The sequence below is a fragment of the Idiotropiscis lumnitzeri genome, chromosome 1, assembly GCF_059441095.1.
Source record: "Idiotropiscis lumnitzeri isolate Australia: NSW breed Sydney's pygmy pipehorse chromosome 1, RoL_Ilum_1.0, whole genome shotgun sequence".
In the NCBI taxonomy this organism is placed as follows: Eukaryota; Metazoa; Chordata; class Actinopteri; order Syngnathiformes; family Syngnathidae; genus Idiotropiscis; species Idiotropiscis lumnitzeri.
Genome location: NC_142391.1, coordinates 32139196 through 32164636, shown reverse-complemented (window position 1 = coordinate 32164636; position 25441 = coordinate 32139196). Strand labels below are relative to the sequence as shown.

At 41.0% G+C, this 25441-nt stretch overlaps 2 protein-coding genes across 7 annotated transcripts in view; both read left to right on the top strand.

The window, feature by feature from the left end:
- The window catches only part of grid2 (glutamate receptor, ionotropic, delta 2), a 444752-nt gene extending 428258 nt beyond the window's left edge, over positions 1 to 16494 (top strand). Inside the window, exons 15-17 of one of the 6 annotated variants that reach the window (XR_015843122.1) lie at positions 1747 to 1984; positions 10247 to 11229; positions 13380 to 13515. Coding sequence is in view for 2 of the 6 variants with exons in the window: in XM_088295450.1 (XP_088151576.1) it covers positions 1747 to 1984; positions 13380 to 13841 (700 nt within the window). In the remaining 4 variants the exon portion in view is untranslated. Of the gene's footprint in view, positions 1 to 1746; positions 1985 to 9818; positions 9908 to 10246; positions 11230 to 13379 lie in introns of those variants that run through there. The other 5 variants (XR_015843125.1, XR_015843126.1, XR_015843124.1 and 2 more) reach the window with 5 other exon arrangements.
- On the top strand, positions 14297 to 23434 carry atoh1a (atonal bHLH transcription factor 1a). Its single transcript, XM_088305499.1, has 3 exons — positions 14297 to 14461; positions 16836 to 16902; positions 22238 to 23434. Exons 1-3 carry the CDS (start codon positions 14297 to 14299, stop codon positions 22930 to 22932), a joined length of 927 nt encoding a protein of 308 aa, XP_088161625.1. The 3' UTR covers positions 22933 to 23434.
- Positions 23435 to 25441: the final 2007 nt, after the last annotated feature.

Sequence of the window (25441 nt, the reverse complement as noted above, 5' to 3'; positions counted from 1 at the left end):
AAATCTGAACTTCTACCGTATTTTACAGACTATACGCCGCTACTTTTTTCCTAGATTTTGAATCATGCGGCTAATACAACGGTGCAACTTTTCTGTGGATTTTTTCTTTCACCGGGGCGCTCTATAGCTCAGAAAATAAGCTCACCAAATCTCGATTTATTTATTTTTTTTCTCTCTCTCTTGGGTCTGTTCTATTTTAATTGACAAAGTTGTTGATGTGTTAAAAGGTATTGTTTTAACAATCTGTTTATGAACCTTTATGTGCGTTAACAGTACAAAATTGTTCTGTACATGCAGTAAACAGCTCATTTTTTTCAACATAGAAAACTGCGGCTTATAGTCTGAAAATGCGGTAAATGGGCGTACACAAGATTACATCTGCCAAACACCAAAATTACCATACAGTTAATTTTGCATGTTGTGGAAAGAGAATGTGCAAATTCAGCATGCGCACTGTGAATTCTCAAACCTGGTTTGAATTGTGCTGGCTGAATTTACATCTTCAAATATTGTGTCTGAAAGCCAGAAGAGCAGAGCATAGCCAAAGTGAGAGGGGATAACGTTTCCACTTAAAAAAATTCGCCCGAGGTATTGTGTATCCTGCAATACAAATTTGGAACTTCGGAATGATCTCAGGGCTGCCTCGGGGTCAGGAACTAGAAGGAGGCACATCTCCTATGATAAAACTCCTTTCAGCTTTGCTTGGGCAGTTTTTTGTTTTTTGCTGTCCTATGTTTTAAACACAAAGTTGCACAGCATCCGATTCCCGCACACCTGGACTGAGTAAAATCAAATAAAAAATGGCTTTTGTGAAGTATGCAAATGTATCAGTGCCATCAACTTATTTTATATAACTCATTGATATTTTGTTAGCCTCTTCTACCAATGCTTCCAATTCCATAACATCTAATTAATTTTGCACTTGCGGTGCTTTACCAAATATTCCTCGGTGAAAAAAAATTCAGAGCTGCCTCAAGCATGTAAAACCCTCTTTTATAAATATGTTGGTCTCCATCTCTTTTACGCCACTTGCCAACAGCAAACTTGCAGTTTGTCAGGGAAGCCGTACGCTGAGCAACACAACGAAATGCCACTGAACTAGAGTTAAGTGTCACTGTAAAACACGAAGAAAGACAGATAATTTTTGTTGTGGAGGATCACGTGACGCAACATGGTATTTTGTATTTGTGGTTACATCTGCAACATCAGGAGTAATTTATGGCCGGCCACTCATGAAAATGAGTTGGAAAACCCCATACGCTGCACGACACTTAAATTATGTTCAGCTGGGATCTCAATAAATCAGGCGCCAAGTCTCCACCGTAAATATTGAGTTTTAACGACCAATATGGGTAATAAACATCCCCTCGCTGATGCACCTTACGCATCTCATTTCTTAACATTAACTCCAAAGTACAAAACCATTAAAGTAATGTCAAACATTAAAACACAACAATATGAATCACTTTACCTTTTGATCCCAAATTACAAGCCAGATAAACAGTCTGCGCTTCGCCTGAGAAGCTACTGTAGCAGTTTGCGTTAGGAAAAACTGAAGAAATTCAAATACAGTCGCAGTCCTTTGTTCACAAAAGTTTGGTCAATCCCACCTCCAGCTCAGTGTTCTATTAAACTAATGTGAATTGGATCCAAAACAGGACATGTTAAATATTTCAGTCTTCAAGGTGATGGATCGTCGTGAGACCACAGTATTTATCTTTCTATGTGCTTTATCAACACCCCTAGAATCTTGGAGCTTCAGCAGAATGGCGACATGGATATCCTCAAACTCAAGTGGTGGCCAAAGGACAGCCCCTGTGAACTCTACCGCTCGGCGCAATCACGGCAAAGCAATGCCCTGGACATCCATAGCTTTGCCGGCGTCTTCTGCGTCCTGGCAGCAGGCGTGGTGCTCTCCTGTCTCATAGCCATGGTGGAAAGCTGGTGGTCACGGCGGAAGGGATCCAGGGTCCCCTCCAAGGAGGTAAGCAATTGGCTGGGTGGCGGGATGGGCGCTATGGCCCGTAAAATAGTCCAGGCGTTGTCGACAGGAGAGACTCAATTTTAGAATAAGGACTAGGAGTCAGAACAGAAAGCAATGAGATGAATGAATGATATGTCAAACCAACAGATAGTAGAATAAATAGTCATTGGGTATAAAGCCCTGGAACGATCCAGAACATTACACAAAATAGGCACATTCATCTTCTTCCTCTCACGAAACACTTTTTTGCACTCCACCTACATTGTTCTTCATAACAGGACTACATTTGTTACAAGGCACTTCTGTCAAAAAGAATCTGGAACATACTGTATCAGCTCTCCTCGAAGTGGAATTGATCTTTGTGCATACTCCTGCGTTTACAACCCACAACATCACATTCCTTTTTCTCCTTTCACCCTCTATTAAGGTTTATACAAGCAGTTTAATTAGGTTCAAGCATTCTAACATGGGATTAAGCTTACAAGTCATCATCAATGCGGCCACAGCCAGCAAAAAATTAAAAAGACATTTCTCCTGTCTGATGCAAACTGAAAGAACACGTGACGAGAACATCACTGTTCATTTTTGCCATCACACGCGCATACAATGGAACCTACAAAGTCCATTCTGTCACTGCTGACATGTATGTTGTTGGTTATGTTCTAATTCACAAAAAAATTATATCGTAAATAATTTAATGTGAATGGATTTTTTTTTTTTTGCACAAATTGTTACGATTGTAAAACCAGGCAATGGTTCAATTTCCTGATTGTCATCAAGCATAAAGCGCCATATTGCAAAATCAGGAAAAGTTATTCCTACTAAGATTCTGATTTGGAATAATTTTTTTTACAAAAAAGCAAAATGCAATCATTTATTATCACGCCTTCAGATGTTAAGTGAGTTGAAGTCTTATTAGATGGTGTGATGATTTCATCATTCACGATGACGGAACATAAGATTTAATTTGTCTTATAAGACAGATTTAAGATTTAACCAGAAATATTTGGTTTAACATTTAAGCCATTTGTCTTTGGAGGTTCCATTGACATACAGTATTTTAATTATTCAAAATTAAAAGATTGCCGGAAATGTACATCCAATGTCCACCAATCCGGATCATTCCCTAAGCCTTTTTGACCAAATATTCCTTCCTTAAAGATTTCAAACACTCTTTGAACCTTTTTAAGGACTACCAGGATTTTGAAATGAAAACCTACCAGTCCAGGCGGGACTAAAATGATTATCACTCACTGCCCAAGTGTCTAACAAAGGTACTTTGTTTTTTAAGTATCGTTTAAAGTAAATTACGTCATATAAATGAATGAGAAACGGTTGGTGCAGCGCCTTCGTCCCAGGTTTTTTTTTTTTTTTTTTACGGCCCGGCTCCTTTTGACCAGAGCAGGGGCACTTTTTTACTCTGACTCTGCGTCTCAGCAGACAATTCATCCTCTGATTCATCAATATTTTGAAGCACATGTAATGCCTCTTCTACTCTATAAGATTTGTTTTTTTTAATAGATCAGTGTGACCAGGAGAATTTCTCAATGCAGCCGCTGGTTGCTATGAAAACCCAGCAGCGCTGTCCCAGCACAATGCATTTAAGATTAAGTACTGCCGTCAAATTGACTGGCACTGCATAGTTAATGGAGTAATGACTTGCAACTATTTTTGAATCGTTTCATACCATAAAATTGCCCCATGGGAACGAAGTACATACAGAATGAGGCAAAGTCAAGAGGCCAGGAGCATTGTCAATCACACACAGAGTAATATCACATCAAAGTTTGAAAAACGTCCAAATGACGGCTCTCGTAGTCCTAGCATTAACTCAACTATTGATCACGAACACAGAAATCATGTCATTATCCACACCGCTTATCCTGTACAGGGTCACGGGAGGGTGCTGGAGCCTATCCCAGTTGACTACGGGCAAAAGGCGCACCACACCCTGAACTGGTTGCCAGCCAGTCACAGGGCAGACATTGACACCGTCACCGTGTGGGAACCGATCCCACGTTGCCCGCACACAAGTCAGGCGGATGTACCACTACACCATCAGCGACTTTGCTTGAACACAGAAGCATGCAATCAAATCAAATCAAATGCTTACTCGTAATAATACAGTCTCACATTGGGTTTTTCGAGAAACCTTTAATGCAATCATTTCCCAATAGAAGGCTCTTTTAGTTCGATCCAGGTGGTCGCTTTTTATTGTACAACCACATTAACCTCTGTTGTTTTATAAAAGCTTTATTCATACTTAATTGAGTCGTTGTTCCCTGCTTCAAAATGTGGCGAGAGCAGTCACTATTGTCAGCGGTAGTAATCGACCACTTAGTTTTATTCCGTGGAGAACAGGGGATGCTGATATTGTTAAAAGCTACAACAAACAGCCCCGGGCTCTTTTTCAGAAAATCTGCAATTTTGCGTGACCGCAGAAGAGTCCAAAACGGTGACTCATAACATTAAACATGGATATTTACACCGTTGGCGCTTTCCTCAAAAACACTGGCACCTTGTAAATTAGCAGCAGCACACTGTGAAATTTCCAATCAGCCCCTTTGTGCTTGATCACCCCAGCAGGCATATCAATTGAGGCAATCAAAGTGTTTTCTGGGAGCATTTTCATGATAGAAACCCTGCAGTCCTCGTAATGTGGATGCTTTCTTTGCTCCACCAGAGACAAGAGCGCGTAAACAAAAAAAAAAAAAAGCCTAATGGCAACAGCTTTACTCACTTTTCCATTAATAGATTAAAATCACACAACCGTGGGTCACTTTTCCCAACCATTAGCATTTGTCGCATCCAATCTCTTAACCGTATCTCGCTAATCCCATCTCTCTGCACTCCAAGTACAAGAGGGTGGCAATGTTTAAGTAGATGACTTTAATCACAACTGCAAATGTGATAAATCCAGAACATGCCACAGATGAACCAAAGCTAATGCAATTATAGGAGAAAATCATATTTACAGTTATCTGGGAGGGAATTAAGAATGTTACAAACACTTCCGAAACTCACTTGAAGTAGCACATTCAGGCAGATAACATGTTGCCATCACGTTGACAAAATAGCTACTTGAAGATAAATTGAGGTTATAGGTGCTGTAGGTACCCACTTTAGCACCTGTAGCAGTAATTAATGCATCACTTATACAATCTTTTGTTCGACCACGCAAGGACATTTTAGTGCGCCTGGATGTTTTATCGACGATTAGTTGTACTTTAACATGTCCTTTGTCCTATTTGATTGTCAAGTTGTACCTGCTCTTTATGTTGATTCCTCTATAGAAAACTCTGAACAGCTTTGCATACACAAGTAGGAGCTGAAGGACACATGCAGAGTCCTCCCCTCCTCAATGTCAGGTCCTCTGGCGAGAAGCACTTAGAAAAAGCTTCAGTGAGAACAAGGCAACCCGTTTGACAGCCGGCTGGCGGCAATTTAGTTCCCCCTATATTATGACTGACATAATTTTACTATGCACTGTCTTATTGCTTCAGTAAATCAAGTTAAACAAATTAAATAATTACCCCATGCGCCCCCTGCTCATTACTTAGACATCGAGTATGACTGAGACACGTACATTATGTTCCATTTGGATGAAGGGACCGGGCTCTAAATACAAAAATCAAGACAAATTGTTACCGCAGTGTGACGCCCTATGAAATATATCCTAAATTGGAAGACAAGGTTCGAGAGCACAACTTTCTGTTTGCGTGTTATTATTAGAGGCTGTGTTCACACTGTTCACGTCAGGTTCCTTCGTGTAAATGTTATCAGATCCCTGGAAACAAGAGGACCAAGACCACTTGAAGATATTGGAAAATGTCATCACTGTCCAATCACGATGTGACATGATGGAATTGTTTTTACGTCACCAAAATGCTGGTCCTTGCACAACCCCTCTACAAACTTAAGTGGAGAGTTGAATACTCTTTGTGTTGTTTTATTTTCAAACAAACAAGATAGGCTCTTTGCTGGAACAAAAAATGGAGCCTCTGAGATTATAAATAATGCATCAAGCGATCAATTTTGTCCATGGCACAGCCCAGTAAGCACACCCCAACCGCCCCCTGCCGAAGTTCCCTGCTCAGTTACCAGCTTTAATCTGTCATTCAGACCAGTAGTCATGTCAGCCACTGAACATCCACAAAGACACCCGGCCCTCATCTGAACTCAAATTATGTTCGGCACCGTGGTGTTCGCCCCCCATAATGCCCAAAACCCATACACACCCCCTACCCGTAAGTTTCAATAAAGTATCAGCTTCCGACTGAGCACAGAAGAGAGAGTCGCAACATGAACAGGATGGACAGCGGACATTCATGGTGATGACAGAGTCTTTCATTGGTTTTGCATTTCATTGCGGTCACAGAGAAAAAAATATTATTGATATATTTGAGGAATGTATTTTCTCTCTGACAACAAATTGTTTTTGAAAGGCCCGCACAGATGTATCAAAGAAAACTGAGATTGAAGTATTTTAATAACGCTTTAGTGTTACCACGGCATTGATACCACTTACCTAGTCAGCCATACTTGTTTTTGATAGTTGACCCCTGACATTTGTCTGTTACCCTGCTGGTGCATTTAACCATCAATTGCTTTTTTTTTTTTTTTTTTAGACGATCCGAAGATTGATTACTTGCCATTGCAACTTGAAACTGATACAGATCACTTGAGCAGTTTTGAATACCGCAAATATTTCAGACATTGTCAAATCATCATGCTGCCACCCAGCTTTCCAATGTGATTCCTTCTGGTCTCACTGTGGTTTGAACACATCTAATTCAACTTGAAGGCAGCTTGATAGATAAATCACACAATGCATTTCATCTCCCTCGGAACGTTCGCATAAAATTTGGCCAGTGGAGTTGTTCTCGTTTGTTTAATGTCACCCATCCTCTTAAAGTTAAATTGCGACACGCTCAGTTTAAGTGAAGAACTCGTTGACCTCCCGCAATCTCAGTACACGTATTTGCCGCTTGTGCACGCCATGCCTGCGCACCCTTGCGTGTTTGTTTTTTTGTTTTGTTTTTTCCAAGCTTCATATAAAACAGAAATGCTTGGTCAACCCCATTCTTTATGCTTGCGCTGGGAAAGGCTGGATTCGTAAAGTATATTGGTGCATAGAGGGCACTCTCGGCATGAGAATGCCTCTGCGGTGAATTTACTACACAGTGCAGCTTAGTTTAAATATTGTGGCAGGCATTTGAAGTTATTTAGGGGAAATATACTTTCAAATATAAATTACCCTTGGGGACCAGTGTAGTTCAGGGTACGGGATCCGAGAAACCCCAAGTGCACAGCTTTGCAGTATAATTCAACTTTAGCTGAAATAGACCTTTGGAAAGCCAAATGGTCCAATCACAGCACCCCACAGGCTCAGAATACTTTTAACTCAAAAATAACATCAAATTGTTGTCCGCTTATTAACCAAAATGGTAATGTTTTGTTTCTCACGTGACACCTAGTTGCAATTTGTCATGCTAACAAGCTTAGCCAGGTAAGCTCATGATGAGCTAATCAGCTTATTCTTTTAATTACATTTTTTTCAAATTTGACTGTACTAGGCTGACATTTTGTTTTCAGAGGAAGTTGATAAACAGCAGACTAAAGGTAGATAGTGTGTCAAGGAAAAATGAACACTAAATATTACATAGTAAAAATCGACGTGAAAAGTTTTAATGTTTTGTTAGTCACTTCAAATATTTCACGATGAAAGTAACTGAAATGATGAGGTCCACATGTGCACACACACCTTGGCTGCCTCACCTCTTCAGTCATTTTGGCTTGTGTTGATCAAATGAATGCGCTCAAACCTGTGCCAAGTATGCCATAAACATTCATGAGTCCACTGCGGAGGATTCTGACCCTTACTTGTTCCATCAGATTTGTTGTATACTCAATAAAACATGCTTTCATACTGACAAGAGCTTATGATTATACCCAACCAAACCCTGTACGCCCAAACAAATCCCATCCCAATAGATACTCTGCACACATGATAAGACATCTACTAATCTGTGGTTGTGTCTTTGTGTTTCTTCTACATTCTCTCTATAACATGCCTGCACATACTGTACCTTGACATGCTTGCTGTCTGCTACAATGTTCTGTTTTTACCTGTCTGTGCTATATGGTTCTGTGTGGAATGGCCAACATTGTCATCTACGAACGCACATCTAGGTGTACTTTCCTATTCGCATTCACTTACCGTAATTCCTGGACTACAAAACACACCTGACTAAAACACTATCGCTAAATTTAGCCCTAAAAACGGATTTGTACATACATTAGCCGCTTCGGCCTAATAGATTACGAACGCGATTATCGTTACACAGTGTACCGGAACGTTTCTCATAGTCTTGTTGTCACATGAGGCAAATTCCCAGATGAGCTTGAACCGGAGTCGTAGACATGGCTTTATTGCACTTCATCCCTTTGCTCAAATGAACTGCAACTTAAGATGCTTATTTTTGGCTCTCAATGGCTTATTCACATAGCCGCGTGTATCTCTTCCGTGTTTTTGCCCACTTTGAGACTCGCTCGCACTTTCTTTGAAACTTTCAATTAAAAGGCCCACTACACGCATCAGCATCACGAGATGAAAAGATTTCATTCTGCTTTGAGTGTAAATATTTTAATTCTATACCCGCTGTCCTTGACCCGGTTAAGGACGATTACAGAGACAGACGAAAATCCTCCGTCCCCAAAATGGACGTACGTTCCTCAGGCAGAATACCTATTTCTGCTGATTATGTTCTGACTGGCATTTTTTATACATGTTGAAAGCAATGCTCACAAATCAATAGCTGTACCATGGGTTCTACTTAATAATTTTGCTGCCATATAAACACTAATTCTATTTTTCATATTATATCGCTGATGTTTTAGTCAGTGAACATCTGGTAAAATGACATTCTACGCTTAGAATTGCAATCTATTGCTGATAAAGTCAATATGAACGATTGTTTTGAACTTGTGTCATATTAAGCAGAATAAGGCGTCCCAAAAGCGTCATTCACTAGCGTTGGTGTTGCTCAACCTACCATAGCTGATGTCATATTGGAGTTCTTTAGACAAATTTGTTGCGACTGAAGAGTATCTAGTAGTTGCACATGTGCCATGGTACTGGTTGACTCAGTTGTTTCAAGATGAGATTAATCAACAATTCCACACCTTGATATATACAGTCATTTTTTTAAATCAATTATCATTTAGTTATTTTCAACAATATCAATTATGCCCATCCCTATTAAAAAGACAAACATTTAGGGCTGAACTATTTGATTTGGTCACTTTAGTCCCTCATATTAATTATGCATAGTACTGATTTTTTTTCTTTGATTTTTCTAGATTTTTATTATTATTATTATTATTACATTCAGAAACCCAGTGTTATCTCCAAATTACTTGTGGACAGAAATGGCATGATTCTATTTGTAGGACCCATTTCATTCATGACCAGGCAATAATTGTTTTCAATTTTCGGGCCTTTTAAATGTTTGACAGATTATTATGAAGGAGTTCTGGCACTGGAGTCAATAAATATTCTGTATATGTAACTCTATTTTGAAATCTAAATGTCAAATGTCATTGTCAGAGCTCCTGCATAATTTTAACATCAATGGTTATGACCATTTCTGATATTTCATACGATCCATGTCGGTTTAGCATGAGCAGAATGGGTGTTCCTCGTTGATGCGCATTTGGCCTATTTAAGTCACTAATTTTGACCTGGGAATTGCTTGTCTGCTCATCCTAACTCTTCGGAATGATCTGTGTCAATGTGGCTCAAAGCTCTCTCTTTTTTGTTTTGTTTTTGTAGATAAGTACTCTGTGTTGAGGGATGTAGCGGGCGAGGGGAGAGAGACAAAGAGCAATACAAAATGCCATTTAAACATCTCCCCTTTCCAGGTATATAACGACTGTGTGAATGTCTCTCTGAGGACACGACACAGGTCGAGCTGCTTCGCTGCGTGCGCTGACTGTCTGCCGTGTCTCTCTTCTCGCTCACCCCCACCTGTCTGTTTTTCTCCTATTGACTTCTCTTTGCCACCTTATCATCCTGCCATCTGCCTGATGTCGTCTGTCGCTCATCCCCTCCTTGTCTTTGCCCGTCGCTCTGCTGCGTGTCGTCTGACTTGTTATTTTGCCTTTAATCTCCTCACCCAACTTGCATGCAAACAAACGCATTTCTACAAAATCCTTCTACTCTATGACTTGCCCTGCTCTACGCATGCCACGACACACCAGAAGCAGGCAGATGGCCCATCTGCCAGGCAAGCTGCCGATCCCTGCCCTCACAACTCCAATGAGCACCCCATGGCCCTGGGCGCTCTGACCCAGAACCAGACCTCTAACACTTCCAACGCCACGGCCCCCGCCTCCACCCGTTACCAGCCCCCAGCATGCTGTGACATTCCCTGCGCCCTTATCGTGCAGCACTCCTACGAACCCAACAACCCCTCCGAGCTCACCCCCAAAATGCGAATGACCACCTTCACCACCGCACCCCCCACCCCAAGGTTATACATACAGTAAAACATATAAGTAAGAGCATGCTGCTAATGCTTAAAGTCTCATCGTGAATGGCTGAATGGTGCAAAATTGGTTCAAAGCAAATGATCAGTCCATGTTGTTAAGACGTGCAATTATTTTCCTCCATGTGTGTAATGTGGCCTTTTTTGCCCTTAAAAGAGGCAGTCTCTCTGTCGAGAGTAAAACTAGTGTTGCTTTTACTCAAGTTCATTGCGACACTTTTGCACATAATACTTGATTCACCAAAGTTATGCCTTTGCTTTCGAATCGATGTCAGAGGTGACTTAAAGCTGTTGATTATGTACTGTAGGTGCAGTATGACTATAGCAGGTCATTCAGAACGTTCCACAACACCTTTTCACTCGTCCTTGCTGCAGTCCCTTTCTGTCTTCCCTCATTGTTATCCCAAAGTCCCCTTTCACAGACGGCAGATAGTGATTGACTTTTCTCTTTCACGTCCATTCATTTTGTTATCGTACCAACTCTTTACACTCCTTTTGCAAACCCTTGTTGGAATTGTTCAGTGTGTGTATGATAGTGGCAGGAAAAGCATTAGTGCCCTCCCGTCCTCCCCTTCCCCCAACTGCTCCTTCCTTAGATGGCAACAGGGGGTGTGCCACTGGTGGTCCCCTTGGTCCACGAGCATCAAATGGTAGGGCCCAAGCCCTTTCCAGAAACCCTTTGACCCGAAGGACACGGTCAGTAAATATGTTTTAACCCCCGGTAATATGTCGTCCTTTCCTCAAAACCTCCATTGTGTTTTTTTTTTCTTTTACCTTGCAGTATTTCCATGGTGCCTGTAATAACCACTTGAAACAATGTGACACCCCACCCCACACGATCCGCCACCTTCCTCTGTGAGCCTTAGCTCACAGAAATAAAAATGTTCCTCTACAGCCCTTGTTCCCCCAAGCCCGTCCTCACAACAGCCTCACCTCATTCATTGCAAACTGCGCCTGTCCAGCAGCAGCATGAAACACCTCTCACTTGAGTGTCACCATTCTCAGGACTTGTGATTAAGTTCTTTTCATGTGAACTTGGATACATAGGTTTACTTAATCATTTTTAAGCTTTCGTTTTTATGCGTGTAATGTAATTAAGCTAATTATTGTCATAACATACAACATTTGACCGAAAGGCAATAAGATACAGTGGAACCCCCAAAGTTGAACACAATTCCCTAGCGCTGCTTGACTTTAAAGTTGTTCAGGTTTCTAAGTTTGAAAAAGTTAGCCAGTCTCCCATTAAAAAAAGAAGCACTTCGCAGTTTAACTATTTCTGTCACATGATTTTTTTTTTTAATTGTTGTTTGAGGATAGACCGGCTTAATTTATGGTCAGATATTTACGCACCTGTAGCTACGAAAAATGTCGTAAAGCAACACAAGTGTCTGATATTGGTACGTGTTGTTATATGAATAAAATGCTTGTTATGGCACAGTTGTTGCCCCACACTTTATTGGACATAATATTTTGTGGAGGATGGTAAAGTTTTACTACCCTCAGTCTTCACCACCTGTTCCCTGGTCCCACTAATAAGCACATTTGAAGATATCGGCAATCTCAATTGTAAAGCCTCGCAAGGCTAACTACTATTCTCATCCACAACCATCTTAATTTGGTACGACAGATGTATGAAGACCGTGTTGTCTTAATGGCCGAATAGTTTGCTGCTCCCAAGCAGCAGACCGGCGAGTCAAAAGTCCTCTGCAGATTGGCTGACTGGAAGCCGACTACATGAATGAAACTTAAAGTAGTGAAATCAAATTGTGGACTATTTGGTTCAACCTCCTATTGTGTATTTACATTAGATTGTTAAAAGTAATATTCGACTTTCCTATGTGGTAGTAGGTTCTATATTGAGGCTGCGGTGATCATGACACACGATACGATCAAACAAGTTAATCCTTGAAATGCGCTAAAATCATATCTCGCAATAATTGCTGACCTTGCGTGATTATAATTTTGAGGCATATTCTTTCAAGGTCGTACCCAAATTGGGGAGTTTGACTTTGGAGGTTCCACTGTATGTCATATGAAGAAAACAATCAATAAGTCATAGAAGTATAATAACAAGTAAAAGTGAAAGGAATTCCCATGAAAATGAGATGTTGGTCTCAGTGCGGATTCTGGTGTTGAGTGCCCTTGTAGTTAAGTATAACGTTAAGTATTTCTAAGTATTTCTTTCCATTTAATAATTGAACCAGTGCAAATGTAGAGTTGTATGTCATTGGTGTTCACGCTGAAATCACAAAGCACACAGCACAACGTCGATGTGTTTTTCACTAAGTATTCCAGATTCTGCACTCCCTTAGAGACTTTGTAGAAGAGTTTGTATGTTCCTCTCTCTCTCTCAGTATCCTGACCACGGCTATCCCTCCCTCCATCTTTCCCTTCCTGCTCTTCTTCTTCACACCCTCATCGCATCACGTTTCTCCTACACCGAAAAATCGCAATTTCATATCTGGATACTCATCATGCCTCATCATGTTGGGCTCAACTTGCGCTCATTTGCTCACCTCTTCTCCGCTTTCCTGTCGCAATGATTGTTATCCATTTGTATTTGCCAAATGGGTGACGTCCGGAACTCATCCCACCCTTGTCTTCTTTTCTGATTCCTCCTTTTCAACAACCAACTTGTTTTAACTTCCTCTCACTGTTTCTTTACTTCACCTTATCAAACTGTCCTTTTTCAATCCCTCTTGCCTTTGTTTGTTTCCTATTTGTTGGAAATGTTCCTTAAATCTAAAAAAATCTTTACATTTCACATACTTCACACCTTTCTTTGTTCCGTCACGGCCTTCTGTTTTCCATCCTCTTCCTTCCCTTCACCCCCTCTCCACCTGCAGGACGATAAGGAGATCGACCTGGAGCACCTACACCGCCGGGTTAACAGCCTGTGCACAGAGGATGAAAGCCCCCACAAGCAATTCTCCACCTCTTCCGTCGATCTGACGCCCCTCGACATGGACGCGCTGCCCGCCGCCCGCCAAGCCCTCGAGCAGATAAGCGACTTCCGTAACACGCACATCACCACCACCACCTTCATCCCCGAGCAGATCCAGACCCTCAGCCGCAGCCTGTCCGCCAAAGCCGCCGCTGGCTTCTCCGCTGGCTTCGGCAGCGCCGGCGCCGGCGGCGTCCTCCAGGACCACCGGACTGGTGGGGTCGGCCCTTTTAGGCAGAGGGCCCCCAACGGTGGCTTCTTCCGCAGCCCCATTAAAACAATGTCCTCCATCCCCTACCAGCCCACAGGTCCAGGGCCTAACTTTGGATATGGCAACGACCCAGACAGAGGTACATCCATCTAAGTGCTCGTTTAGGGATGGGGTGATCGGAAGAGGCAAAGGGGGTGTGGGAAGATCCGATGGGCTTATAAAGCAAACAATGCTAAGAAAAGGAGCTGGCGCATAGACATCTTTGTACATAGTAACTTTTATGTTTTCAGTTTCTGCTTGGAAGATTCCATTTTGTATGAGGGGGTGGGAGGAGGTGGGGTTCTGCTCGGACATTCGTTATCGGTGCAAATGGGACAGGGTCAACAAAGAAATGGTATTTTTGCTTTATTGGTGTTATTCTTGTGATTGTTCGGGGAATTCTTTTGAGGGTGTGTGTGTGATCATTTTTGTTCCCAAACATGAGGACTGCCTGTCTGAAAATGCCCCTTAAGAACTCTTGTATTGCTCTCCTGCACTCCAGCTAGCCTAGACCTTGGTTGCGGTCTAGCCGAAAAACAACGAACCTTGACGATCTATGTCTCAATCCCATGGAGTATTACGAGAGTACTTGGACACAGGATTTATCCCAGAGTCCACGCTCAAGTTTCTCCCTTTTGCGTTTAAAATGCCCGGTCATCTCTTCAGATGACGACAATACAGTGGATCAACGGGGCCTAAGATCGAACAGGCCAGCAAATGCAAATGGCTTGCTGGTGAACTTTTAAACTCCCCCAAATAGTGCATCTTAATGACGCTGTACAAAAACTAAGTCCGTCATTTTGGTGTGTCGGCCCGAAAACAAACATCTCCATTCTTTGATGCACATTGAAGACGCTTCGTGAACCCCACTGCGCTGCACCAGTGCCCACAGACCTGTAAGTGATTGTACGTGGAGCTGACCTTTTTGTTTGATTTTATGTTTCCTCACATGGTACTGTATTATCTGCTTTTCAAGTCATAGTGACACCTTTTAATCAGACTCCTCGGAAAGGTAATAGGGCGGAAAGAAAAAATATATATAAAAGAAAGGATTTCAATGCTTATTATATGTCTTTTTATGAGATTTGTTTTCAGAAAAAAATATTTTAACACGTGGAATGTGTTTTTGGTCAGGAAATACAAAAAAAATACATTGTTCCAAGCTGTCTAATTGTTTGAACTGCTTAAATGAGTGCTGTAGTCTCTGTTTTTTGCTTCAATGCTCCATTTAAATCTTACGTTTACATTTTTGGCTTTACTTTCAATGCTGTCTTAAAGTGTCATCCTCGAGGGCAAGGGTCTTCAATCCTGTTCCTGTTTTCCATCTCTCCCTGCTGCAACACATCTGATTCAAATGATCCGATCTGCTTCTGCAGACCTTGTTGGATATCGGATCACTTGAATCTGATCTGTTGCAGCAGGGAGAGATAGGAAACAGGCAGGACAGTGGACCTCCAGGAACAGGATTGAAGACCCCTGATCTAGTCATGTTTTGAGCCCATTATTCATTTCTTATCAGCACTGAGTTGTAAAATGGGTTTTGTGTTGAGGAGAGGCCACTGCAACAGGATTTTCAGAACAGGCCTTAAACGCCAACTCAGTCGCTGTACGCCCCCTTGCAACTGCTAGCCAAACCCCAAATGTCCTAGCTTAGCAAATAATAACACTGAAGAGCAGATGAGTTCTGAATATCTTCTTTTCTTTTCACGTTAAGTGTACTGTTTCTATAACTTGTTTTAAAAGTGCCAATTAATTCCAACAACCATTAAGGTGCATTTCAGTGGTGAAAGGGGGGTGCAGTTCATTAAGAGCATTTGCAATTGTGTTGGTTCAACTGGAAGCCAACCGGGTGTCATTGACACGTAATAATTGATATTGTTATAGTTGTTTAGAGCAATTTTTCAGTTTATCTTTAAGGACTAAAATGTTGTGCATAGAGAACTTGGTCCAAGCCACAGTGTTTAGATGCAAGCGTTCTTAGGTGTTCCTTTCTTATATTGTTAGGCTGCAGTATGGCTCCTGAATGGTAAAATAGGACACAGACATTTATAAAAAAAATTATTTCGTATAAATGAAAGACATTCTTAATGGAAAATGTATATTTTACATGTTAATGCTATTTTTGTTAAAAAAGGAACTACATAATGACCTATTTTGTTGAGTTGTTTGTTTGTTTGTTTTTCCCTTCCTACAGCGTTTCCCAAACTATTTCCAACTCAAGACCCAAAGGAAATTTCTCTGCGTGAACTTACTTAAATGTATTGCCATCAGAATGAATTTAATTCAACCTGACTGATAGATTTTCAGCAGTTTATTGACCCGGGACCCATTTTGGGTCCCAACGCTAAGTTTGGGAAACCCTGCCTTACATGATCAGCATAAACGCATACATCCAAACCATTTTGCTTACGTCATTCTCAGATCATTTGATTTTATTTTTTTTGTTCTGTTTTGTTTTGTTATTTTGCTGGCTAAATAAAAATTGGCAAGTTATTCATTAAAAAGAAAGCATGCACAAACTTGCTCCTGCCGCTATCTGTTGACATTTTTGGTTTTACTCTTACATATAGAACTACACATTTTACTTGATAATTTTCCAAAAACAATAATTACAACAAAAAAAAGAAAATGTGATGTACAGTATTTAAGATAGGCCTATTTTGTTGTATGTGTTGCATATTATTCAAAAACTGAACAAACCGGGGGCCTCTGTTACAGGTGGCAAAGCTTTCTGTGTATAATTTGTCTAATAAACAGGTTTTCTACAGCGGGATGGTTAATGTTCTTTTTGCAAAATCGACCCTAGTGAGGATCTATCTATACAATATCACAATGTCCTGAACATGCTCAGTGCTGGCGCTAGGTGAGGATTCGCCACCAGATGTCAGCCAAGTCAAGTATATGAAATCCTAAAGTAAACTACAACAGCATGCTTTCAGGGCATGCAATTCCCCATGACGAGCTGATTCTTAAGATTGCAGGGGGGAAAAAAAAAAAATATATATATATATATACGTTTTGTTACGCTCCAGCCGTTGTGAAATGCGCTCTATAAATAAAGTTGTATTGCGTTGTATATAAATGGACGTGATAGGAAACACCTGACAGAGAGCAAATAGCGAAGATTGGACACCAACCTGGTCATCGTTGCTGCTTCATTCCAAGTCTTCGAATTGTGAGTACTTTTTATTGATTCTGCTTGATGGTTATTGTCTGTAGTTCAAGGTTTTATTTGGTTAATACTCTGAATCTGGAGTGACTGGGAAAAGTATTTTTGCATTACATATCCAATGGAGGAAATGCATACTAATATTAACCAAAACTTGCCTTCATCTATCATATTGTATTTCAACCCTTCAAATGTTGACTAGTTTTACTTTGTGCTGTAGTTATCATTTGATTGTATGGTGGTTAGTTTGCTTGTACAGATTTGGAATTGGAATCTGGAATGAATAGTCACTTAACATTAAAATTCTAGTGGGACATGTTCATACTAATAGCTGCTGAAAGGTAAGTTAATATTTGAACCCTTGAAATGGTAAGTAGTTTTACATTTTTATTATTTTCTTTGATCATACGGAGGTCACCTTATTTTAATATACATGTATGACACTTGAGAATGTTAAAAGGTTGTTAAAATCATCGGCTGTAGAGTTTATAAAGTATAACAATGGTGACCGTTCAATCCTGGAATGGCTTCTCTCAGATACTATTCGCTGATTAAGCATACTTCCATAATATGTGATCTGTCGTTTTTACTTGATTTTAGTCATATTTGTTTGCTCTTACTATAAATACTTGCACATGTATGACAAAAAAGAATGCTACATATTCATTTAAAAATGGTTTTTATGATGGCCGTGGTTGAGCTGGTTTTCTCGACTCAAATCAGACTTTTATGATGTATTCTATTTTATGGTATTTCAACCACTGGTGAGATTTGTGGTTATTTGAGATTTATTGTGTTTTGGAGTATGATGAACAACTTGTTTGTTCACTTGTATCACATTTACGAATGTTTAAGTGTTGATTATAGCATTGACTGTTAATAGAGGTGTTATTTTCGTGACAGTTTGCAAATTGAACTGATTATTAATTTGCATTATTTATAAAGGGGGAAAGTGCTTGCTGCTTAATTATGCTTGATTATTGTATTGTTTGTATGGATATCGTTAAAGGAAGGCAAAATTTCCCCTGACTTAGTTCAGTCGCAGTCATATGCAGTGTCTTGTTGGCCGGGCCACGGTGAACCACGGTTCGGGCTTGAGGTCCCTCTCGTGCCCCAACGCCCCCCCCTCCCCCCCCCCCCCTTACTCCAGCCGCGTGCCTGTCACGTCCTGGTCTCCCAGGTGACGAGCATGAGGAGCGGCAGCACGCAGACTCCTCTCCACGGCACTAGAATGATGGAAGCAACCCCTCCCCTTATTCCCTTCTCTCATCCCCTCCTATAGAGGAGGCGCCCCCCACGGGCATGACCAATGGAACATAGAGTCTCCATTGTGGCAGCGACACTTTAATAATAGCCGGCTACAATATCCAACCTGTTGGTAGCCTCAGGAGCCCGGCCCGCCCCCGTTAGATAGGGGGGGTGGCTCTTGTAGTTGGAGAGAGAGGCCAGCGCTCGGCGCCAGACCGACGTCTCTTGTGATGGATGCATGAATAAAAAATATATGGATGGAAGCCTACTTGCAGGATATTCCCATATTATTTTTGCAACACATATCTGCAATGTACCCCTTCCTTTTAGTTCACTGAGACACATTTATCAGCTACTGCAGTGTTTCCCAATTACCTTTATTGAACAAAGGGATATATTCTACGCAAGAAAAACACCACAAAAAAACAACAGAAATAAGTGAAAGCATACTTTATTTTGAAAAAAACAGCCTGCTGTGTTCACTGGGAAATTTCTGCGTCAGGTTGTAGCCTTTTTTGAAGTAAAGAAGCTATCAGCAAGAGCTGTTCAAAAATGAGGTTCCACTGTAAATTGAAATATGGAAGAATCCCTCTAGATTTCACAAATTCACCTCCTGGCTTTTAGGCGCGGAAAAGCTCATCCATTCACGTATTTCTGTGCTATTTCTCTCATGCCTTTGAGGCCACAAAACGGCACCAAAGCACTATCTGGAATGAAAGTAGTAATTGGTGTCAAAGAAGTATTTTGAAGGAATACAGCTCAGCGAAGATATTTGTATTTTGTGTGGGAGCTAAGTTTAGCCTGGGTTGTTAGTTGACGTGGTAGGAGTCGTTGCCATTTATTTTTAAGGTGTTGTAAAATTAGTATAACAAAGTGTTTTAGGATCATAATTTCTTCTATATTTCTAAACAGTATAGGCAATGAAACATCGGGCACCTACAGCAGAAATTTATCATTAATGAGTTCACAAGTTTAATTAGTGATGGTTTAATTGAACACAAAGCTATTATTTTGTTGTATAAATGGCAACAGGTGGATACACAGATTAATTGTGGCTTCTTCCATCTAGTGGAAGACTATTTAATTGTTCTACCTGTCACTATGCATTGGTAGCATAGATGGCTACATTGTTTTTAGTAAATAACTGATGATCTCTCACAGTGCACTGTGTCAAGGTAAAGTGGTTGGGAATCAGTGAGCTCCTGTATGCAACATCCTTAATTGAGCGTGCTGCAATTAGGCTAAATAGCCCACTATTAGTGCCCGGTATCATTAGCCACACGGTACTTTTAAAGTTTGCTGCTTTGATCGCTCTTTTACACAGTTTACTTCTTCAGTGGGATGATCGTATTGATTTGCATATTACAGGTTTACACACACACGCACTCACGTGTGTCTCTATGGTGCCCAGCTCATGTTTCTGAAGCCTCCCGTGAAGACTCATACACCCAACGGGGCGTTCCGAGGCTTGGATCAAAAGGGTCACGGAGTGCGACAAAAGCCAAGTGAAACTGGAGATGATGGAAGGGAGGACAGAGAGAGGGAGAACCCCAGGAAGCAATTGTATGGCCCCTGCCTCACCCCATCCCACACAGCTTTGTTTTTATATTTAATGTAATCATTTTACTCACACATCATTGTCGACCTCCAGTACTTCGTTATGCTCTCTTTTTAGTTCCGATCCCTTTCAGGTTTTTAATTTTTTTTAAGCTTATCAGTATATTAAGTTGCAAGCATAGGGAACCCTCTGGTTATGATACGTTCCTAGTGTGTAAATTGGAAGTATATTAACTGCACATTTAAAGGAGAAATTTACAATTGAACTTAATGCAAAATGAAATGCAGTTGTTGTTTTTTTTTTGTTTTTGTTTTTTTTGCTTAACGCAAAGGAATCAGTATTTTGTAAATGTTCGGTTCATTGTGAGTCCAAATCCTCACTTTCTCACCATAACTACAAAACATGGCTGAGAAGTCATTGTTTATCCATCCACAGTCGTGGTTTCATGAAATAAAATGCACACCTTATACTAATCTTGCCCAACACATTTATAATACATGCATGAATAAGATCAGGTAAAACGCAATATGTTACAACTGTTCATTTACTTTGATTATGAGTGTGATGAGCAGATACTGATTAATGTATTAAACTAAACGTTTGGGTGACACCTTTTCATGCAAAAGAATAGTGTCTCTAAACGTTTTACCGCACTGAACATTTGCGTGCGTCATCGTTCTCCAGTGGGGACACGGGCTAATAATTGCATTAATATTTGCATTAAAAAACTTGGTCATAAATATACTACAAACGGTTGAGTATGGCGGCAACTGAGTGTGCCTACGGTGTCGGAATTGACTCCTGCTTGTCGTTGACCGACGGCCTCCTTTTCCAGGCACGTGACACGCACGGTGCTCGCTTCTCACCTAAAACCTTGCACGTGTTTACTCGGTGGGAGGTTCTGTTGGCCCCCCTTCTTCGCAAAAGTACCACTTCTGTAATGTTATATAAACAGTCTTACTTGCGGGGGGTTATTGAACTTCTCTTTTGAGGCTTTCTTTTTCTACTACTTTTTTTTTGCGTCTTCTCATTGGTCGACTACACGCGACCTGTGCGAGGTGGGGGGGCTGTGAGACGCGTGCCGCCTTTTAAACGGACGCCGCCTCTCCAAACACCAAAGACACGCGACCCGCGCTCCTCCTCACGCAGAGCGGAAGGCAAACAGTCCCCAGTATAGTGTTTTAGCCCACCACCATTACCTGTTGGAGTTTTTTGCGCGGCGTGGGGGGGAAAACATGGATGTCTTAAGCGTGTCAGACTGGTGCCAAGGCGCCAAAGAGGCGAGCTATGAAAGTGACCCACGCGACTGGCTCGCTCCCGCGCAGTCCTCCGGCACCTGCGACACACGCGACTCTTCCGCGGACTACCTGGGACATTCGCCCTGCTCCAGCACGGGTTCTTATCACGGTGAGACATTCTTCTGCTTGTATACGCATGCAAACGTATAGAATTTAGGTCAGTGGTACACTTATACGACGAGCAATCATCAAATTGTGATTAAATGAAATTCGTAAGGTGAAGGTTCGGGGAACAGTCAACTAGACAGATGTATTTCAGTGTTTTCCTCATATCTTAGAAATTAGGATTCTTGGAAAAGTTACATTTAGATAGTTTCTATGATATGTGTCATAAAATGTGGCGGTAAAGTAAAGAAATGAAATTTAAATATATATATATTGTAACCTTAAACGATATCCTTTTGGTGTGTTCCTGAATGCTGAAATTGGGAAGCTAAAAAAGTTACGCAATGAGTTAAAATTTCTTATGGTACATTCCCTAAAATTGGGGAGTTTGAAATCTAGAACAAGCTTTCCATTAAACTTGGTTATTAAAATGCGATGACAGAAAATGAATTTTGTACAGTGCCTTCCAGGCAAAAAATGCAATAAGAAAGTTTGGACACATTCAATTCAGAAATTAGGGGAATTTGGAAAGCTTGGGCAAGTTTACTGAAATTCTAACAGTGCATTCCTTAACATTTATAAAACTGAATAGTAAGAACAAGATACATATTAATAATAATGTCTTCATTCGGGAGAACGGGGGAAAAACAAGACCCAGTAAACTTGTACATTCCATAAAATTAGTTTAGACCAGGGTGACCAAGTTTGTATGGTGCGTTCGTGTACACTGGGAAATTTGAAAATGTGGAGCTTAAGTGAACTTACTGTTAATTTCCAGAACAACTGTGAAGTTAGAAAAGGAAAAAGTAAATTGAAGCTCGTACACTCACAAAAAACTGCGGTGGCAATATAAATGTGCTTCAGTTTGTTCCATAAAACGGGCAGAGACAAGGTAAAGTTCAATTAAGGTATGATTAATGACCAACAATGAAAAACGCATCTAAGTTTAGAAAGTTACTCGGAGAAGTGTAAAGACAAAGTATTGTACTTTTTATTGATGTCGCCAGCCTTTTTTATATTTACTTGTGCGTGACATTTCCTATACTTTCCAGCGATCCACAAATGCCGCATAGATACTTGATTTGACGTCACACCCCTCGATTGAATAAGAAATATCTTCCTGCTATTCCAGATAGTGGCTCTCCGGGCTCCGCGAGTCCCCCCAGTCCTCCCAGCCACCGAAAGGCGTCCAAGAGCTCGCTCAAAGTCCGAGACCTGTGCCGCCTGAAAGGCTTGGTAGTTGCCGGGGTCGAGCAGGACGCGTCCGCCCGGCAGAGGGCCCCATCCAGCAAGCCCGCCAACGGCGTGCAGCGCCAGAGGCGAGTCGCCGCCAACGCCCGGGAACGGCGTCGCATGCACGGTCTGAACCACGCCTTCGACGCGCTCCGTAACGTCATTCCGGCGCTGGACAACGACAAGAAACTGTCCAAGTACGAGACGCTGCAGATGGCGCAGATTTACATCAACGCCTTGGCGGAGCTCCTACAAGACCCGGCGTCGACTTCGTCCGGTTCCAATCCGCCAAAAAGCGACCTGTCGGTGGGTTTTGATGGCGGGGCTCCGCCATCGCCCTCACAGCCGAGAGCCAACTCCTCCGACGGCCAACTGGCCGCGCACATCGATGCCATGTCGCTGCGCGCCGCTTTCGACGACGTCTCGTTTCCCGCCTTGCAGGTGGAGGAAGTGGCGGGCTCCCCCGTGGCGGCGGGCCCGGGTGGACGCGTGGACTCGCCCCGCAGCGACGGCGAGTTCTCCCCACGCTCCCACTTTAGTGACTCGGATGAGATGGCGGTGGAGGAGGACGAGCTACACGCGGTCTCTTTCTAAAATACTCTCACAAAAATATATTTGAAAAACACGCAAGCCCAGCAGTGTCAACCAAATTGTTCCCAAACGTTTTTAACAATTATTTCTTTGTGACATATTAATTTGGTTCATGCCAATTTGAAGTTGCCAGGTCTCATCGCCATCGTATCCCCCACTTCACTTCAACCAAAAATAAGCAGTCCGGTCTTTCACTAAATAGTTTTTTTATTGTTATCATGTTTGTGTAATGTATTTTGTTTGCAACTTCAAAAGTTCACCATGTGCACTTTAAAATAGTAATAATGTGTAGCCTATATGAGCCAGGGGCTTGACAAATTATTTTTATTCCACACCACAAAAAAAAACATTTTGCTTAGTACTGCCAATTCTACCCATAGAGCCTATTTAATGTAGCCATCATTGCTGCCTTCTTTTTTATACTTTGCTCTTTTTTTGTATGTGTGTGTGTGTGTGTGTGTCTTTTGTTTTCACTGGATGAGATTAATTGACATGTATATTTATTGTTTTGATTTGTTATAGTTTTGTAGGTAACTTTTCGGGAAAAGTTAAACATTTTGCCATTCGCTGTTTGTATTTGATTTTGGAAATAAAGAGTAAACGAAAAAAAAATGTATTCTTTGTTTTCAATGATCTTACAATTGATGGTCATTTACAGATCGATTCAATGATTACTTTAGCAGGTAGTATACGTATAAATAATTCAAGGTTAACAACCTGCATATTTTAACACCAGATGGACTACAGTAGCCCTTATTCAAACTCTGAAAATAGCTGTTACAAATGGTGCATTTTCGCTTTGTTTTGTGCCTATATTTGCATGTTGCGTTTTTTTCTGCAGTGTTGAAAATTTCAGTAAATTGCAATGAACATAGATCTCAAACTCAGAACCTGAAATTTATTCTTAAATCTAGGCTTTTTTATATTTTGTCTTCATTTGCAAGACCCAAATAAATTAAATAAATGGAGAGCAAATTGGCTGCAAACACAAAGTTGCAAATGTGTCTTGAGTTTTATGAGTGTCTATTTGACTTGATGTATCTAATCGTTGCAGTTTTTTTTTACTTTAAAAAACTAACAAAAACGTCCAAACTATTCTTTAGTTGCAATGTGACTTTGAAAGGCAATGCAATAAGAGTTTACGAGTATTTGATATGAACGAATTTTAACATGCAGCCTTGGCTTATTTTGTCTTCCTTTTTTTTCTTTTTTTTCAAGATAAAAACACAATTTTACTGGCATTGCTCCAAGTGTCTTTCAGTGACAAAACATTTTGCATATTGGATCAAACAAAGGGTATAATCGTTGTCTGTAAAATAAAATGTAACGGCTCCAAATGTATCACCTATATAGTTGCAACTTGCCTTTCACAGGCAATGGAAAAATATTTTATAGCATGCCAAATTCATGTTATATTTTTCATTCTTTATTTTGTATTATGAACATGTAATATACTTACTAACCTGATTTGGATTTAAGTTTATTCCTATAAGAATTATCTTTTTGGCACTAAACCCAAGCCAAACTAAGATGTAGATATTGCATTTGTTTTATTGTGTTGCTGATTTTTAACGCCATGAACCTATAGTTGCAGTGTTTCTTACAAAAGCAATGCTCTGTTTGATGAGCATATTATATAGAATAAGATTGATATACTACCTACATGAAATCCTTGCTATATTGTTTTACTTTCCCTTTTTGACTTAATAATAATATAATAATAATAATAAATTATTTCAATAGCCATGTGTATAACAATAAATGACAATGTCTATGTACAGTCACAAATGTTTAACAAAGCTTTTTCTACTCCAGTTTTGCCTTTCAGCTTTGCTGCAGCTGTATCATAAACATAGACAATGTGTATGTGTCTATAGGCCGAAAAAAGTTTGACATGCCGTTGTTCACCACAGTCGATCTATTTAACAAGGATGTTGTTTTACTACAGCGTTTTCTTAATTGTTTCATACATTAATCGAATTCACTTGTATTGTGGAGTCAGGAGTGTTGCGGTGACAGTAGTTGTTCTGTCAGAGGCCCTGTTGATTGTTACATCGGTCCCAAAGGCCAAAGGGCATCTCCATTCTCATTTCCATTAGTTTTAACGGCACATTCAACATCTGATCTTCTCTCTCGGGTCATTTATAGTAAACAAACGTTGCACGCGCTCGCTCGCCATATGCTGTGCATGTGCACGCGCTCACGTGCGCGTATTGTGTTTAATTCTAACAACTGCGTCGGAAAACGCCAAGCTTTAACGCAGTAACGTGTTGAACTTTGGTTTGTTCTCCTTCATTTGTTTTCTTTTTGTCAGAGGTGTTGTAGTGCAGGTCATCCCGCGTGTTAAATGAGTCTCGCAGAGGAGCGTGCATTCACGTCGGGCGGCTTTTGTCTGTGCATGCGCCGAGGTGTTGGGTGGCCCCTGGAGTGGGAGCTTGCACGCTGTCAGCTGGTAACCGCTGGCGTCCCCGAGGACGCACGCGCGCACTCACACGCGGGTTGTCTTGCTCTT

Excerpts from the sequence above, each read along its gene's own strand:
- atoh1a (XM_088305499.1), top strand. The coding sequence starts at position 14,297 with ATGGAGTATTACGAGAGTACTTGGACACAGGATTTATCCCAGAGTCCA. Across the intron at positions 14,462-16,835 it reads CAAATGCAAATGGCTTGCTG|AGAGCAAATAGCGAAGATTG; the intron begins GTGAACTTTTAA and ends AACACCTGACAG. Across the intron at positions 16,903-22,237 it reads TCATTCCAAGTCTTCGAATT|ATAGTGGCTCTCCGGGCTCC; the intron begins GTGAGTACTTTT and ends CTGCTATTCCAG.